The 19,905-nt window shown below is 33.2% G+C and overlaps 1 protein-coding gene and 2 non-coding genes across 4 annotated transcripts; all 3 read left to right on the forward strand.

Moving 5' to 3' along the window:
* Window positions 1–1,354: 1,354 nt before the first annotated feature.
* On the forward strand, window positions 1,355–1,428 carry Trnat-agu (transfer RNA threonine (anticodon AGU)). The gene has a single exon. It is a non-coding gene; the product is annotated as a tRNA-Thr (tRNA).
* A 370-nt stretch (window positions 1,429–1,798) lies between these two features.
* On the forward strand, window positions 1,799–1,872 carry Trnat-agu (transfer RNA threonine (anticodon AGU)). Its single transcript has one exon. It is a non-coding gene; the product is annotated as a tRNA-Thr (tRNA).
* Window positions 1,873–4,113: 2,241 nt separating this feature from the next.
* LOC132560076 (calcyphosin-like protein) lies at window positions 4,114–18,331 on the forward strand. Of its 2 annotated transcripts, XM_060224730.1 has the most exons (6): window positions 4,114–4,128; window positions 4,248–4,394; window positions 6,265–6,442; window positions 6,900–7,109; window positions 14,879–14,974; window positions 15,831–15,932. In XM_060224730.1, exons 2-6 carry the CDS (start codon window positions 4,261–4,263, stop codon window positions 15,930–15,932), a joined length of 720 nt encoding a protein of 239 aa, XP_060080713.1. In that variant the 5' UTR covers window positions 4,114–4,128; window positions 4,248–4,260. The 2 variants fall into 2 exon arrangements, with proteins under 2 accessions (XP_060080713.1, XP_060080714.1); XM_060224731.1 differs by lacking the exons at window positions 14,879–14,974; window positions 15,831–15,932 and adding an exon at window positions 18,209–18,331.
* The last annotated feature ends 1,574 nt before the right edge of the window (window positions 18,332–19,905 follow it).

Here is a 19,905-nt window from a genome sequence, read left to right on the forward strand (position 1 = left end):
GACACACCAGGTTCAGTCCTTGTATAATCTCTCTTGTATAACAGGTTGTACCAGATTTTGTTCCGAGTCTCACTTTTCTGTCTCAACTCGGCATCCTCCTCGTGAGGAAGACACGTGGCCAAGCCAAGGGTGATTTGGATTCTGTTGTCAATAAAAAATGTTTGTCGATATAGCTTGTTTATTGTAATGCCGTAATGATAAACTAAAACAAATTTATAAGTTTTGAAAATTTGCCTAAACATCCTGTGAAGTGGTACAGCCGCTAGGAAGGTTCTCTTTAATTGTTTGATAAATTTCTATACAAGCGTCTGTTTCAGTAAGATACAAATAAAACTATTTGTGTAGTTTCTTTGAGTTTATAGACTATTTTCGAAACAAAGTTAACTGTGTTTTTGGTTACATATAGTCACGTATCTCCTGATTCCTTACTTGGTAAATTTGGAAGATACTGACTTATAAAACATCTACACACAACGTGTTTACATAATTTCTGCGTCCAAGGTCGGAAAGGACGTTAAATTTCCGTCGATACCCCACCCACACCCACCCCAGTACACACATCGTGACAAAATGCAAACAAAAATTATCAAACTTCATATATAATCTAACGAGTACTTATAAACAACGTAGAATTGTCTCCCCTTACATGTCTAACAGTTAAGGCTAATTACATGTATGTTCAAATGACCACAAAAAGCGAAGGGTCCGGTGTCCTTATCGATCCACTGAATGACTCTGATTCTTGCAGATACTTTCCATAGTTTTGCGAGAATAAATAAATAAATAAATAAATAACGCCCAAGCTATATAGTTTTAAATGTGTTTACTTACTGTGACTGTAGCCGACCTTTGGATTCGGTGCTATCTTATTCAATTTGATGTATTTTAATCTCTCCAGAAATTCAGCTGGAAATTAATTTACAAATAAGATTAAGATTTAGTTTTAATAAATATATATGCATTATCTTGGAAAACATTCTGTGTTAGTATATTAACCGTTTGAAAAGCGTTTGATGTCTTAGAACTAGACGAATTCAAGATGAAACTCACAATAAGTACAGTAGTTGATTCAGACTCATTAAATACTGAAAATAAAACTCTTTAAACTAATATACCGATTCAAAAAGAAGATACAGACTTAACAAATAAATAAATAAACCAATATATAAGATGGAGACTTATTGCTTTTATCAAATTGTGTAAAAGACACACAAATGACATTACATTACATATTATAATTGTCTTTTCTACTGTTTCTATCTAATAAACATGCGGATATTGATATGAAAGTATATATAAAACTATGTATTTGTAAGTGTTGTGTGATATAGTGTATATTACAACGGTCAGTAACGGCTCCATAGCTCAGTTGGTTAGAGCGCCAGTCTAGTAAACTGGAGGTCGAGGGTTCGACTCCCTCTGGAGCCTCTTATTTTATAAATGATTCTTATTCCATTGAAAATGTGAAAATGCATTATTGTTGGCTGAATATAGAATTACCGTTTATCAGTAACTAGAACTAGAATCCTACCAGTTGATGTACAATGATTGTACAGATTGTACTGTTATTGGCTGATCAAACCTCTCATATGAATTATGCCTGATATTTCATTATGTTTATAAAAGAATATGTTAGATATATATGTTTATATAATATATATAATCTCTATTGACTTCTTAATGATATATATCTGTTTCTGACTGAACCTAGCTAACTGATAAGGAGATATACATCTCTATAAACAGTCCTGAGGGAAACAAGTGTTGATTGAACTATAATCATTGCAGGTTACTTATCGGCTCCATAGCTCAGTTGGTTAGAGCGCCAGTCTAGTAAACTGGAGGTCGAGGGTTCGACTCCCTCTGGAGCCTTTTATTTTCATGACGATTTCTAATAACATTTTAACACAGCTTCAAGAGTAAACACATCGAAACTCTAACAAAAGAACGAGATTGCAGCAATGTGATGTATATGAAGATAACCAATATGATGTCTACACATTACCAAATAAGGTACTTTACATGGTATCGAGATGAACATGAGACATAATTTTTCCTTCCAGAATTTTCCGTTTTTAATTACAATGTATTTAACCGAAGAAATATAAGGAAGCTCGAAAATATCTGGAAATATATATTATATAAGAAAAACAAAATCGTTGCTGTGACTTTTCAATGGAAGATAGGATGAAGCCGATTTTTTGAATTTAGTATTAATTAGTACTAAGGGTATATAAAGAGAGACAACTCTTAGTTCCACAATAGAAATGTTGTCTTCGTAACGAAAACTAGTGCGTCCGGGACGAGTATAAAGAATACACGGCAAAGGTTAGAGATTATATGATACCTAGTAGCGACTAGAAGGTACAAATACAGGGTAGATACTCGCTTTTGTGTTTAGTTTAAACATATTTTATTGTCGTTAAGCAAAAGGATTGTACACAAATTACATCAACATTATCAAAGCCATTTCCATTAGAAGAAAAACTATTGCATATATACATTACAAGATGGCTCAAAATTATTATGTACATATCATTTTCAATTAATTAAGAGAGAGAGAGAGAGAGAGAGAGAGAGAGAGAGAGAGAGAGAGAGAGAGAGAGAGAGAGAGAGAGAGAGAGAGATTTACTCAAATTTCATGGCTAAATAAACATATTTGTACACAATGCATTTTAAATATATCATTAAACCCAATCATACCTATTTTTTATTAACAAAGTAATAATTATTGGTAATAAATTGATATATAAGATGATTGCCATGTAAATGATACCATCCAGTGCATGTTTACCACCCTTCGCTGTTTTTGATCAAAGATAGCCGAGTTCATAACGTGACCTTTCGTTTTAATATGATTTCTTACTACATATAAATATGTAATTAGCAAAAACTTAATTTGCCAGTCATGTTTCAATTCTTATTTTGTAAAATGACCTCTTGTTTCATATTATACGCGTGACACAGCGAAATGAATGAAATTGAATTAAGCTGAATCTAAAATTTGCATGCGCAAAGACAGTGTTTACACTCTCCGAACGAAAATGATATGAATTAGTGTTGGGTCGCGCCCGTTTCATTTTGATTTTTTTTTTCATTGTTGATAAAATGGTTAAGAAAACTTTGAAATATCATGATTAACAGAAAGTGCGCAACCTTTTATAGATATTTAAATGTTATAATGTTTTTTATCAGTTATGAAATGACTATCTCACCATTTAGTAACTGTATTAATAATTATCATCATTGTTTTGAAATTCTAGAGCTAAAGGAATCTAAATTCAAATTCAGGCGTGTTCTATATGCAAAAGTCGTCGTACCCTACATTGGATTGTAATGATGCATTTCTCAGAAATGAGAGGAAAGCTTCAAAAGTGAAGTATGAAAATTGTTCTGACTGGCCAATATTTGTCGAGCATTCTGGATTAACCCTACAGAATTCAACCTCAATTGTGAGTTTAAAAGCTACCCGAAATATTGCTGTGGTCCGTGCGCTATCAGAAAAGTTCTGTCATATTTGAAACGATATGAAGTCCCCTTCTTACCAGACCTCGTTTTACACGCTTCGATTTGTACATCGTTGTACATTTTGGTGACCCCGATGTCGCGATTGGACACGGTGGGAGACTGAAAGTGATAGTAATTCTTCAAGTATCGAGGATAACATCTTTAAGAAATTTCCTTGATATTTGTAGTAAATTATTGCTTTCAAGAAAATGAGAATAAAAATGTCAAACCTTGTAAACATCAAAACTATTAAAACCAAAAGAAAGTCATTTGTCTTTAGATGTTTTACAGCATCATCAATCAATGCTGGCGATTTACAAATATCATTTTGATTTTTTTCGACAACTGCACTCGGTACCGAACTTCTTCAAAATATGGAACGGCTATATATCAAGTTGATACGACTTACGTGAAATGAATACTTAATAATTACATAAGATTTACAACATAAAAAAATGTGCCGTAATCCTCACGCTAAGTTGTGTTTTCAAACTGAAATAACGACCGCTCCCTCGGTTGCTATAGCAATAATTAAACACTGTCCACGCAGGTACTGTCGGAAGTACATACGACAAACGTAAACACGTTTGTTGCGACGCCGCTTAACCGAACTACTACAAAGTAAGGTTGCATTTGATACAAACATTGGATAAAACACTCAGTTAGAAAATCAGAGTTTTACATTAATTCGGTAGTGTTAGACCATATAGATCCAGATAAAGGTAACACGTTTTTTTCAGGTAAACCGCTAACATGGCTACAAGTCGTGGAGAACGTGAACTGCAGCAGAAAAGTAAGAAAGCGCTCCGGAGTGCCACTGATCCCGTAGAAAGATTAAGACTACAGTGTCTTAGCAGAGGAGCATCTGGAATCAAAGGGCTTGGCCGGTAAGTAATTTTCAGTTAAAAAATTTAGCTAAATTTACCTTCATGATGAAAAATAAGATGTTGAAGTGTAAACAACCTGTCGGGGCAAGTCTGAACGTGTCAACTGTCGTCCGTAGAATTCTCCCTTCCTAACACATTCATTTGTTTAAATTGGTATTAATTTTCAAGTAAGATATAAGCAACGACATGAATTGTTACTTAAATTTACGATTGTCAAATGATGCATTTTTTTTTTAAAAATATCTTTGGATAAGCTAGGGGCGTACACATAAATATCGTCGCCCCATATTCCGCAGTAGTAGATATTGATGTTCCTAACTTTTTACAAAGTAGAGGTTACCATTTGTGTTTAAAATTCCATAATTGCTCGAGTTTTATCGTATACACGCAATACGATAGAATTAAGTTACGACTGATACCGGAAAAGCCACGGATGGGTGTCTGCAAGTATGCAAGTATCAAAAGTTTAAAAATAAGTTTTACCCAAATTATTGCATGTGTCCAGACAGTCGGTGTATAAAGGGCTTTACTTGTATAAGGAATAGGTATTTGGTAAAAATATGAACGGAAACGTGGATTTTCATGGAATTTACCAATGTCAGAAGTATAATAAGGATAATAAGCATTCACAACTTATATGAATAAATTACAGAAAATTTAATAATAATTCAATAATATTTTGGTGGTGTCAGGTAATATAATGTAGTGTTCTGTAACAGCAAAAAAAAAAATGTTTGCAATGATTTGCTGATATTGCAGTTTTATTAATTAGTACTTGGGTAGTATTGGAATATTGTTGGTAGTATTCAGTGATATTGGGTTTTAGAGGTGCTTGCTTGGTTTATCTATGGCTAGGATATCTTGGTATTACCATTATTTCTAGCTCCCATTACCACAGATGATCCATACATAATCTCTGGCTCCCATGACTACAGTTGATCCATACAGTATTTCTAGCTCCCATGATAATAGTTGAAACATACATTTTCTCTGGTTCCCATGACTACAGTTGACTCATACATTATCTTTGGTTTTCATGTCTACAATTGATCGATACATTATTTCTGGTTCTTATGACTTCATTGAATCCATAAGTTATCTCTGGCCCCTGTGACTGTGACCCCTAATGGAGAGCATATAGTTGCTGCTTTGTCTGCCTGGAGCATAACACAAAAACTATTAGTGGTATCAACATAAAACTTTTTAGTGTTCAAGAACCATCACTCTCTTTTTCATAATTTAGAAACGTCAAAATTAGATAAATCTCAACAAGGAGAAGTGCAGTGCACAAGAACCTTTACTCTTTCTTAATTTATGAGTTATTGCCCTTTGTTGTTTTCCATACTTAACTTTTGTCTGGAGCATTACTCTAAGCCTATAAGATGTGTTAACATGAAACTTCCTAGTTAGATAGATCTCAATGAGTAGGAGGTCAGCGTACAAGAAACATAACTCTTATTGCTCTTTGTTATTTTTCAAACTTAAATTTTGTCCCAATTGGGGAGCATATTCCAACTCTGATGGCCCATGTTATCATTGTCATTATAAGTGTTCCTGGTACATGGTGTTGTCTCCCTTGACAAATCTTATTGAAGACATTGATTTTATCTAACCCCTTTGATCATTAACAATCCAAAAATTCAGTTTGTCCAATTGACTAAGAATTATTCACAATGATGTATTGTTTCTAGTCCCTGTGACTTTCTGGATCTTTTGACTAATAATCATCTCTGGTGATTAATTGTTTCTGGTCCTTGTGACTTTCTGGCCCTTGTGATTAATAATAATCAATAGTGATATATCAATCCTGGCTCCTGTGGCCAACAAATTATTGTCTGTCGTGATTTGTTTAATCTTGTTTTTATTGCAGAGCATTCAAAATAATGGATGATGATGGAAACAGATCAATAGATTTTAAAGAATTCAGTAAAGGGATCCACGATTATGGAGTTGTGATGGACAAGGATGAAATAAAAACATGTTTCAGTAACCTTGATAAAGATGGTTCTGGTGCATTAGATTTTGATGAATTCTTACTGGCATTGAGGGTATGGTATATCAATAAAGTAAAGCACTACAAAAAGTTTCATGATAAATGAGATGTTTTTCAATGACTGTCCAATGTTACCCATCTTAGCGTTCCTCAAAGAACATGTTGTTTTTCTTCCTAACTAATGTACAACACCTTTTGTTCAAGGGACATTGTTCATTGACCTAATCTAATGATAACAGCTTTATATTCTATCCTTAACATATCATAAAACATTTTGTCAAGCGAGAGTTAACATTGATAATACAGATATATTTGATGTCCTTACAATCACCATTGAATATCAAGTAGACATGTAAAATGAAACACTTTCTTTTGAATGTTAGATATGTAGACAATTTTCACTCATTGACTGATAATCAGTGCTTTGCTTCACACAATCTATTGGTGCTTATTGCAACTACAATTGACTGACATTCACAAATGTTATGAACAAACATCTTTCATAATTACAGCCGCCAATGTCAAACGCACGAAAAGGATTGATTACAAAGGCATTTCATAAGTTGGACAAAACTGGAGATGGTGTCATCACTATTGAAGATCTTAAAGGTGTTTACAACTGTTCAAAGCACCCCAAATATATAAATGGAGAGATGACAGAAGACCAAATTCTAGGCATATTTTTGAAATCGTTTGACACCCCAAATGACCCAGATGGAACGGTATGTTTTTAATATATATATTTTCAGTTGATATTCTGCTAATCTAATGCATGACTTTTGAACCTGTATCCATTGCCTATCCCTTAGCTTTCCCTTACCTATTCCTTGCTACCAATGAAAAATCGGTTAGTTTCTGAGGATGATTGACCTGTCATTATCAATTGTCTCCCTCCCTTTATTGCAGGTTATATTGTATTCAAAGAATGTGTTAACTTGGTTAATCACATTGTTAACAAAAATAATACTAAAAAAATCAAAAACACTTTTCAGTTGATATCTTGAAGAATTCTGCTGATATTGATAATATAATCAAACCTGTTTATTTTTATGAATCAAAATACTGGACCATTATGAATTAACAAAATGAAAAATTTATGGATTAATGAAGGGAATGAGAATACATTTCTTGTGACAGGAAAAGCTTCCTATCATACTATAGCGATCTGTTGGCTGCTTTCATGTTAACCTTAAATATGTAGCTAGTTCTCTTTTTTGTAGACATCCCATCAAGTCTTTCTTACACAAAAACTAACAATATCATTGTCATATCACTGATAAAAAGCTGCTTTGCAAACTGAATTGGAGATTTCCATCAATTAAATTTGAATTACAGTTGATCAGGTGTATGATGTTTTAATAAATAATATATCAATATTTATGTGCTTCTACTACATATATAGCCAAAAACTACATATACCTGTATTTTTAGTGTTCACCCAGAACTGTATACATTTGTATTTAAGAAAATCTGAGATTGAGATTGAGATGGATGGGAAGGTGGGAATTATCTTGAGATGGATGTGGAGTTAAGAAAATGATATTGGGATGGATGGGGAGGAGGGAATGATATTGGGATGGATGGGGAGGAGGGAATGATATTGATATGGATAGGGAGGAGGGAATGATATTGATATGGATAGGGAGGAGGGAATGATATTGATATGGATAGGGAGGAGGGAATGATATTGATATGGATAGGGAGGAGGGAATGACATTGATATGGATAGGGAGGAGGGAATGATATTGATAGGGAGAAGGGAATACTGATATTGATATGGATGGGGAGGAGGGAATGATATTGATATGGATAGGCAGAAGGGAATGATATTGATATGGATAGGGAGGAGGGAATAATGATATTGATATGGATAGGGAGGAGGGAATGATATTGATAGGGAGGAGGGAATGATATTGATATGGATAGGGAGGAGGAAACAATGATATTGATATGGATAGGGAGGAGGGAATAATGATATTGATATGGATAGGGAGGAGGGAATGATATTGATAGGGAGGAGGGAATGATATTGATATGGATAGGGAGGAGGGAAAAATGATATTGTGATGGATAGGGAAGAGGGAATAATAATATTGCTATGGATGGGAAGGCGGGAATGATATTGATATGGATAGGAGGGAGGGAGTGAAATTGAAATGGGTAGGGAGGAGGGAATAGTAATATTGGGATGGATGGGGAGGAGGGAATAATAGTAATGCGAAGGATGGGAAGGTGGGAATTATCTTGAGATGGATAGGGAGGAGGGAATGATATTGAGATGGATTGGGAGGAGAGAATGAAATTGATATGGGTAGGGAGGAGGGAATGGTAAAATTGGGATGGATGGGGAGGAGGGAATAATAGTATTGCGAAGGATGGGAAGGTGGGAATTATCTTGAGATGGATGTGGAGTTAAGAAAATGATATTTGGATGGATGAGGAGGAGGGAATGATATTGAGATGGATGTGAAGCAGGGACTGATATTGAAATGGATTGGGGAAGGGAATAATGATATTGTGATGGATGGGGAGGAAAGAATGATATTGATATGGATATGGAGGAGGGAATGATAATATTGTGATGGATGGGAAGGTGGAAATGATATTGTGATGGACGGGGAGGAGGGAATGATACTATTGAGTTGGATTGGGAGGAGGGAATGATATTGATATGGATATGGAGGAGGGAATAATGATATTGAAATGGATAGGGAGGAAGGAATGATATTGAGATAGATAGGGAGGTGGGAATGTTCTTGATAAGGATATGGAGGAGGGAATAATACTATTGTGATGGATGGGGAAGAGGGAATAATGATATTGAGATGGATTGGGAGGAGGGAATGAAATTGATATGGGTAGGGATGAGGGAATAGTAATATTGGGATAGATGGGGAGGAGGGAATAATACTATTGTGTTGGATGGGAAGGTGGGAATTTTCTTGAGATGGATGCGGAGGAGGCAATGATATTGAGATTGATGTGGAGGAGGGAATGATATTGAGATGCATAGGGAGGAGGGAATGATAATATTTGAATAGATGGGGAGGAGGAAATAATACTATTATGATGGTTGGAGGGGAGGGAATGATCTAGATATGGATAGAGAGGAGGGAATGATATTGAGATGGATGGGGAGGAGGGAATGATATTGATATGGATAGAAAGGAGGGAATGATATTGAGATGGATGGAGGGGAGGGAATGATATTGATATGGATAGGGAGGGGGAATAATGATATTGTGATGGATGGGAAGGAGGGAATAATGATGTTTTGATGGATGGGGAGGAAAGAATAATATATTGAGATGGATGTGTAGAAGGGAATGATATTGATATGGATTGGGAGGAGGGAATAAAGAGATTGGGAAGGATGAGAAGGGAATATTGATATGGATTGGGAGGAGGGAATAATGAGATTGGGAAGGATGGGGAGGAAGAATGATATTGATATGGATAGGGAGGAGGGAATAAAGAGATTGGGAAGGATGAGAAGGGAATATTGATATGGATTGGGAGGAGGGAATACCGGTAATGATATTGTGATGAATGGGGCGGAGGGAATAATACTATTGAGTTGGATGGGGAAGAGGGAATGATATTGATATGGATATGGAGGAGGGAATGATATTGATATGGATATGGAGGAGGGAATGATATTGAGATGGATGTGTAGAAGGGAATGATATTGATATGGATTGGGAGGAGGGAATAATACTGTTGAGTTAGATGGGGAGGAAGGAATGATATTGATTCAGATGGGGAGGAGGGAATAATGATATTGTGATGGATAGGGAAGAGGGAATAATGATATTTTGATGGATGGGGAGGAGAGTTATACAGCAAAAGAAAGGATACAAGCATTATAATTGTACTGTATCTAGTTTTGAAAATCATATTTGGAAATGTTTTCCATTATTCAAAAGTAGTCTGTTACAATTAAATTGACCGTGCATGCTTTGTATCAATTGAAGAAGGTGATGAAAGTGCATGCAAGAATACTGCCTACATGCAGCATACGGCAGCTATAATGGTTTGCATGACAAGATTATACCTAGAAGCATGACCTGTTACCTGTACCTAATTCTGGTGACATATAGTAAAATGTATAATCATTGCATCATGCACGATGCTTATCGCGGTTAAATCGCTTGTACATCGTTCACCAATAAGACCAGTGGGAATCTGATAATCTACCAAGATAGACCAGCCTCTTACGGACATCAGTGGTATCACTGGTAAGTTAAAATTGTTGTCACATTCTCCATTTGTTGTAATCAGCAGCTGGATGTGTTTCATTTATATAATTTGGTTTATGATTATCTGCTAATTTCAGTTTTCAAATTTTAAGTTTTAATTTGGTTCAGTGAATTAAAATATTTGACAACATGTGAATTGTAATTATCAAAATAGTGAACATTTTTCCATATTGTTGAGTCACCTGTTATAGTTTATCATTTAGCATGTATAGCTAGTTACCTGATCCAACCAAATATGTATGCATTATACACTGCTACCATAGTTATTGACCTTAGTGAATCAATTTTGTATGCATTATTTACAAGTAGTCATCTACTTGTACAAACATGTATGCATTATTCATAGATAGTCTGTTGCACCTATCATTTATCCAAAGTTTAGTTGCTGTAGCTAGATGGTAGGATATCTTATCGGTTTATACTGATATAAGTATACATCCTAATCACATTTATTGTGAAATTTTAAAAACTTTATTTGACCTACCAACATTGTGTTGTATGGTTATTTTTTTTTTCAATTTTCACAGCATACTATGAAAAAAATTGGCTATAACAAAAAGTTTGGTCACTGTAAAATTAATTTGGATGAATTAGCATAGACTATACATACCGTAGAATTGATTTGTGTATATGTTAACAATTGATTAGTTTTATCAGAGACAGATTTTATTGTCTAGTACAATTTGCAATTTATGTGCCACAATGCAGAAGAGTAAATACAATCTGTACTCCGTTTGATACTCAATGGAATAGGATTTATCTTTGTAATAATTTTGTCCCATTTTCTCTGAAACACCACTACCAATATTTTTAACAACAGGCATCTATATTTCATAACTTCATAATCAAACTTTTTCACAATGTTTAAGAAATTCCATATGACCAGCTGGATAGTTCTTTCTGTGTTACATTCATGATAGGATTTTCAGATAGTAAAACCATTCTTTCAAACACACACATTGATATTCTACATGGTCTCAATAACTATTGATATTGAAAAAAACATAACATATATATCAAATATATTGTATTAAGATATGTAATTCAAAATCTTAATTTTTTTTTACAAGATTTTAAAAAAATGTAGACTGTAACTGTTCAGTTCAAATGTTCAGAGAGTTACTTGTTTGCTAGTTGTCATTAGCAACTGCAGATTTTGACCAAATGTTGTCAAAACCATCCTTCTCAGAAAAGGATTCAGTTTTGTTTAAATGGTGGGTCGGACCCCCTACAGGACCAAAAAGGGAAATTTAGCAAATTCTTTAAAATTCTATTCCTCCTGTAGGTGTTATTGGATTTTTTCCAAATTTGATCTGAATCATGTTTTGGTGAAGGGCTAATAATTTTATATAAATGGTGGGTTTTGCTCTCTGGGGCAGGAGAAGCCAGGCCCAATAGAGGAAATCGAGTAAATTAATACTCATCCAGTAGGAATGATTGGATGTTGTCCAAATTTGGTCCTCAGGATGTTTGGGTGAAGGAAATCAAGTTTGTTTAAATGGTCCATTTCTGTTCCCTAGTGCTGGAGTGGAGGGGCTCAATAGGTAAATGGGCTATATCTTTGAAACAGTTGAGATCCTCAACCCATTTATTAGATTGCATGGCATCACGAGATAAACTTTATCATGATGTGAAATTTGACCCTTGAGTATGCCTCAGGACTTTCTGGGTTATGTCTTTAAAATACTTGTGATCCTCACCATATAACCATATATTGCAATGATGAGCATCAAGAGATAAACATATTCATGATGTAAGAACTGGCCCTTGGATGTGGCACCACCCCTTTGAAATGATTGAGATCCCCACTCCATTACCATATATGCTAGATCTCGAGTGATAAACCAATCACGATGTAAGAATTGACCTTTGGGTGAGGCACACATCTAGATATTTAGTTTCTTGGTCATATTTTTATATAGTTGAGATCCCAATCTGATAATCAAATAAACTCTTGCTGGTTATCAAAAGAAAAAGACGGTCAGGATGTAAGAACTTACTCATTTGTCGTGCCCTGCCAAAGAGGCTAAGTGACTGAGTTGTAATTTAGAAATATTTGTCATCCCGTACCTTAAGGCTTGTATACCATTGCTAGGCTTTAAAATCCAGATGATAAATACAGGTCTTGTTGGCCTCTTGTTTTTTAAATCCAGTTATATTCATGGTAAATGTTATGTTTGTTTATTATGATATCCAGTTGTGTTTGTCGCCTATATCATTTTTTGTTCTTTCTTGTAAACATCATTTTCTTTTCAAACTGTAGATAACAAATGAGGAGTTTGTGAACTACTATGCTGGCGTCAGTGCTAGTATCGACAACGACTGCTACTTTATAATGATGATGAACAATGCATGGAACCTTGATGGCTCTTCTGATAGATATAGAAAGAAGGGAGTCCGTTTGTCATAAACTGAACCTTGGAAGTATTTGTTGAATTTTACTTAATGAAAATTCAGCTTTAGGAGGTGCCACTTTGCATGGACAAGTAATTATTGAAAAGGCATATCATTTAAACTTTAAATTGAGAAAAAAGGATTTTTACTATAGCAATAATATTTACACTATCTTTAGGTTAGTTTGATATTACACAGACTAGTATCCAATTTATATAAGATACCAAGCGAGATAAAATGTTTGAAATATTTAAACTAAAGATGTAAATGCAGGTTTTTACAGTAATACTTCACAAGGCTATGCTTACTAAAGTAAAAAATATTACTTTGTAAATGACACAAATCATGCTTGCAAAATTTCCTTATATAAAATATGGTTATATGATCAGTATCATACATATTCCTTAGTTATAATGAATTTGTATAAATGCACCATATTCATAGTTAATAGCTGCAAATCTCAGTTACTGGTTCATAGTGTCCTTTGTTGGGTTTTGGTACACGTATCCAGAGTACTTATAGGTACCTACTATATTTCAATTGTCACAAGCAGTGCTCAGTAGTTGTATTGTAATAGTTGGAAAGTAATAATTCATATAACACATATCCTATGCTATCTTTTTCTTGACTATACTGTTAGTTTTTGATAGAAATATAACATTCTGGCATCCACGTTTGAAATTTCAATTTGGAATTGCTTTACAAAGCTCATATTTAATTTATTTCTTTACAAGGGCTTTACAGAATGGTGTTTTTTACTCCGTCATATTATGTTAACCGCCTGTTACTGATGATGTATATTTTCACATATCGAGTGAAATAAACAATGTACATATTGTACAAAGCTCAAATCAAATTTTGTTTATTATTTTTCTGCTTATAATATTTTATCTTAATAAGGATATTTCGTAGTTCCAGATGTACTATCCATATTGCTCATATTCAGGGGCTGTAGTCAAGGATTTAGGTAAAGATATATTTCATATTTTGAGTAAAAAATCCCCCATAGATACTTCCCTTTATTTCAGCCTATCAGATGTTATAGCAATAAGCTTGACAGCCGATAGTGGGGTGGGTGGAGGGGGGATCAAATGTTTATTCTGTAAACCCATAAACTTTACATTTTACATTTTTTATGAAAGTAGCTTGAATTAATATATATGGATCATAATTTTTAAGTTGATAGGTCAAGGGGTAAAACTAAAAGATTTTTGTTTTGCTCAATAACAGTAACAATACCGATGATGTATCATAACATCATAGACTACAGTAAAATTTGTTCTGTCATGATAATCAAGTGATTAAAAACAATAGTGCAACTTTGGCAATGTACTACAATGTTGATGTAGAGGTAAACATGAGAAGGCAGTAACTATAGATATTTACTCAGTAGTAGTGTTACTAAATTTCTGGCCACAAAGTGTTGGTATAATTCTTTACTTCTTCAGTACTAATCATATTTCCAATTAAATTTCTTTTTTTTCCTGAAATTATAACTTGTATAAAATTGAAGTTGATCTTTTTCTGAACTAGTGTTTCTGTCATGTTATAGACTTAACATAAGTTTCTTAGGTTCAATGTAAGATAACGCAAATACTGCTTGAAAAAAATATATAATTTCATTTTATTTATATAAGTATTTTATGTACATTACACATGTATTCTATCGCTTTATGAACTACAAGTTTTGACTAATTTTTTTGTATGAAATAATTATTACACCACCTGCTTAAATTGAAAGGAATTTAAATAATTCAAATACTTGATATGTACCAATGTCCTTGTATGACGAACTAATATCATAGTCCTAATATCCATGTTGATGTATTTCATAACAGATCACGGAAGAAGAATTTCTGAATTACTACTGTGGAGTCAGTGCATCTGTAGACAACGATGCTTATTTTGCTCTGATGATGAAAAATTCATGGGGTGTTTAACCCAATACCGCATTTTTGTTAAAATTACTGTAGATGTAGTTCAGAAATAATGTGTTATATGTAGATAAGAGTTATTGTAATGAAAAGGAAATCCATGTAGATATTTGTGGTTTTTTTTTTTTTTTTTTGTAATCTTCAATTCATATTTTCTTAACAGTGAAACTGTAGATATTTATATATATATAAATATAAATAAAAGAAGTACAGAATATTAAATTTTGTTGATTATCATGTAATTATATTTACATTTTTATGAACAATGAGGTGATATTCATGACTTACAGAGTTTGGACTACCTGTGTCAATAGTGTTTGTAAATTTTATCTTATTTCAACATGCATTTCTTTCAAACAATAATAGCAAGTATGCTAATGATTAAACATTAGCAACTATAAAACAGAATGTGGCATATCTTTTCTTTAATTTTGTGTGTAGTAAAATTATGTTGGTGAAAAATGTAAGAATTGTCGGCACAGAATCCAATAAAAGAATATGGTTAGTCATAATACAACTAGAAATGTTGAACAAATTACGAGTGAATGTGTCTCTGATCAGGTGATTTTTTTTTGTTTTAGGTTGTAATATTACTAATACAAAGTATAATTATTATTGCAATGTTATCGGTAACAAAACAAATTTTGGATAAACTTACATAAGTATATTTAAGATTGTTTCAATGATTTGATTACAACTCGCTATTCTTTGAGATTATAGCATGTACTATCCGTATTTTTTGGAAGTTTTGTTTGTGTGTGCACCAAGACAATTTTTAGTAATAATCGAAATTAAAGACAAAACCTTTGTTTCTTGACTGATAGACAAGTAATCACTTTCATTATATACCTTACAGGTAACAAAGGAAGAATTCGATAATTACTATGCTGGAGTAAGTGCGTCTATAGATAATGACGCTTATTTCAATCTGATGATGCAAAATGCGTGGAAAATTTAATAAACCAGTCGTTTGATAGGATGCCGAGAAGTACGGGTAACATATTTTTATAAATTTTGTTGTATTTTCGTGCTGCTACCAAGTACAGTACTTGGCAATATTTAATCCATCGCTTTATTATCTTTTTATATATCGGTGATGTGTGGGATTTGAATTTAAAGACGTGATACCTATATTAATGCTTTGTAGTTTTTTAGCTTTCAGGTTTTACTGTTATCTGAGAATAAATAGGAGTGTATATGTAACATTCGCGAATCCCTGAACAGGCAGCCTATCCTATTTGTATATAAAATGCTGCATGCCGATGTAAATTGACTTTATTCGTATCAATTCGTTCTATGAGAAATGCGCTTCAAAGACTAATTTCATTGGCCAGAGCTCTTAATGTTTAATGTAAGACTTGAAATGAGCTTTGCTATTGACAGTGTTTGTCTGTCAAGTTGATGAACTGCGGTCAAGAGGATTTTGTTTCAAATTTTCTAAATGCCATTTGATTGCTCCTCATTATTTCAAGCATGTTTTATAAAATATTTGCATGTAAGTCGGCATTTGTGTGAATCTCTGGTTCCCTTATAAGTCATTATCATCCAATGCATTGTATGATGTCATCTGTTGTGATGAAGTACGTCGAAATATCCTAGTGTCTTGATTTTATTTGTTTTCCAAACTTAACCATTTTCTTAACAAATGATTCTAGAAGCTAACAAACTCTTACAGTCTGTTGAAATGTTAGCTCTATCGAGTTATATTCAACACCTCCTAACAGGCCGTTGTTGCATGTGTTCTAACTTACTGGTGTGTGCTGATACATATTTGAGCTTGATTTATATATATATATATAATATATATATACAAAACGATGAAATTACAAACAGTATATCAATAACTATGGTATAAAATACATTATGAATAGAATATTAATAATTTTCTAATCGTGAAAAAACTCAAAGCATTTGGGAGATACATATCTATAATCAAGATTCAAAGCTTCCATAATATGGCATTTCCTAATGTAATTCAGTATAATGTCAATAGGACATTAGTTTACCATCGTATGCAATAACTTGAGATTTCAAACATGGGCAACTATAGTAATTAATTAAAAATACCACAGAAAATCAAGGTTATCAAGAACCATTTCCTGAATTGTGACCTGCATTTCAATATCTAATAACTTACAAATAACAGATTTTTGAGAATTCATAAATGATTTGAGATTGGTTATGCAAACATTTACGACTGATTCATTGTCTTGTTGTAGATTACTGGAGAGGAATTTATGAATTACTACTCTGGAGTTAGTGCTTCCATCGATTCAGATGTGTATTTCTCACTTATGATGAAAAATGCATGGAAAATCTGATACATTTAACACATCGGCATCGTTATAAAAAAGCCCAACGGTTTAGATTGTTTAAAAAAACTCATTGAATCAAAGTGACATTAAAGTAACAATTATGTTTGTTACTCCACACTTAGACATACGTTTAGGGACTAATAGTAGCAAATGTAACTACTATCACTCATTTTAGCTTTACGAATGTTTGAACATGAAATGGTCATATTAGCGAAGGAAAAATAGTGTTAAGCGTGTTAATGATGTACTGAAACCAACAAAAACATCAAACTTTGTACGCTTTTCATCTGTGTAGGTGCCTCTTGTACAATCCCATGAATTCATGCTTCTTAAACAAGAACTTTTTCTTGCTTCTGTCACGACTCTGACCTAGAAAGACACTCTTAATTGATGCATGTTTCGATTGATACTTGGATATCAGTTGTAGAGCAACCGAAATCGTTTTACTCCAAACAAGTTTACACTTAATATCATAACACTGCAACTCGGATTAGATCACGCCTGTTGCACACGCAAACATGAGTGATTAACACCTCTTGCACCAAGACCTCAGACATAGGAAGACGTATTTCTCGTCGGAAGGAGACGCGTCTGACTGATCACATGGAGCGTCACTGATCAGTCACAGAACATACCTATATGCATGCTTTCACGAACTTTTATATGTTGCTTGTAAATCGCCATCATTTATGAATTTGTTCTCATTCTGTAATAGTTGCACGAGCAGAGGGAGATCACCAATATTTAAGCTAAGCTATGAGTTCAATCTGGTAGACTGTCATGATTTGCTGTGCAATAAATACCCAATGTGAGCCAGATATGGAACAAATACATGTGCATTGTGAATATGAGCTATAGCATATTTCATCGAGAAAAAACAACATGAAATTGATCAGTTGATCGTTTGTTTTGATTACAGATTACTGAAGACGAGTGGTTCAATTACTACAGTGGAGTTAGCGCCTCTATAGACAATGACATGTACTTTGCCTTGATGATGAAAAATTCGTGGGGCGTATGATGGTTAAAGATAACAGAGATTTATTTCGTATCGTACTACGATATATAATACTATGAGGATGTATACTGGGAAAACGTTTATGAAATTGATGGACGATGAAATGATACTTTTGTTTTATTCGGGAAAAAAATATTTATTTAAAGACTCGATGGCATGTTGTATCTATCGAAACAACTTACGTTTACGTAGTTGCGTAGAATAGATTCTAAACTAAAACTAATTTGACATGAAATGGCCTGACACGGCATCCCTTTTTGCTGCATTTCTGCTTGTAAATTTATTCTGAAATAACGCGTCATCACTATCACCATTCATAAATATGACTCGCATTAAACTAAGGGTGAGATCAGAGTTGACAAAAATTCCAGCAAATACTGTTTACGCGACGACTTGATCAAGTGAATAAGAATGAAATGAAGTTCGTACGTGTTTCATCAAATAGTTAAGTAAAAATAGGCGCGAAAATTTAGACGTTGCGTATTTTATACAATAACCGGTTATACAAATGTAATATCCATGTAGGAAACCGGTGACGTGTTTGTTTCGAATTCCTATTTAACAGCAGGTTTATCATTTAATTTTTCAACCATATGTAGTCGTTCAGTTCAGGTTTGTGGACTAAGGAAATTTGAATACCATTGCTTTTTTATACATTTTAATGACTGCAACATCAAAAACATTATGTGATACCTGTTATAAATTTAACGAAGGTTTCACATAAAAAGATCATCTGTAATCATTGATAATCTATTGACAAACTAAGAAATATATATAATGCTCAGTTATATATAATATGACAATGATAGGCGAAAATGTCGAAATAGACATGGTTTATCTTTAAATTTTAGAAAAAAGAAGAAAATCTCAAATATTGTTCTCTATTCTTTGAAATGTTTATATATATCATATAGCATCATAATGAACGGTGCAAGTTATTTTAATTTTGTATTATAAAATGCGTGTATTTATACATGTTTTCATCGTCTCTTTTTAATTGTCATTCTTAAACTTTTTAAATTTCTTTAATTTGATACTTGCATTTTTTGATCGGTCAGAATTGCCATTTTGCTTCTCCCGTCTTTTGAATTGAAAATTGAAAATCTGAATTGTTTTCATCACACTTCCAACTAGTTATATGTTGGCTAGAGATACCATTTAATGTTTCTTGATTAGGTGGGATATTCTTTTCATGGTTGATCTGAACTCAAAATCATAATTTACATTGATTACCGTATTACATCTAGTATGTGTCTTTCCGCATAAAAAAACAGCCAAGGCCTTTTGCATCTATATTAGAATATGAACAAATTATATATATATATATATATATATATATATATATATTAGTTGAACTGTATTTATTAACAACTGTTATAGTTTTACCGACTTCACATAAGAGATTCTGAGCCGTTTCGTCAGCACTTTTAGTTCTTGGGACCAGTGTAGTTTTTCCTGATGGTAAAATATTTTAGGCAAACATCTCTTCTTAATAGCTAACTATTTTGAAATTTAGAAAATATTGTTTTTACTTCTATTTCATATCTTAGAATTTTAAATAATTAAAATATGAAACAAGTTGTTTTGTTTGTTGTTTA

The sequence above is a fragment of the Ylistrum balloti genome, unplaced genomic scaffold (genome assembly GCF_031769215.1).
Source record: "Ylistrum balloti isolate Yb309-2 unplaced genomic scaffold, AGI_CSIRO_Ybal_v1 Utg371012, whole genome shotgun sequence".
NCBI lineage: Eukaryota > Metazoa > Mollusca > Bivalvia > Pectinida > Pectinidae > Ylistrum > Ylistrum balloti.

Excerpts from the sequence above, each read along its gene's own strand:
- LOC132560076 (XM_060224730.1), top strand. The coding sequence starts at position 4,261 with ATGGCTACAAGTCGTGGAGAACGTGAACTGCAGCAGAAAAGTAAGAAA. Across the intron at positions 6,443-6,899 it reads AATTCTTACTGGCATTGAGG|CCGCCAATGTCAAACGCACG; the intron begins GTATGGTATATC and ends TCATAATTACAG. Across the intron at positions 7,110-14,878 it reads CAAATGACCCAGATGGAACG|ATCACGGAAGAAGAATTTCT; the intron begins GTATGTTTTTAA and ends ATTTCATAACAG.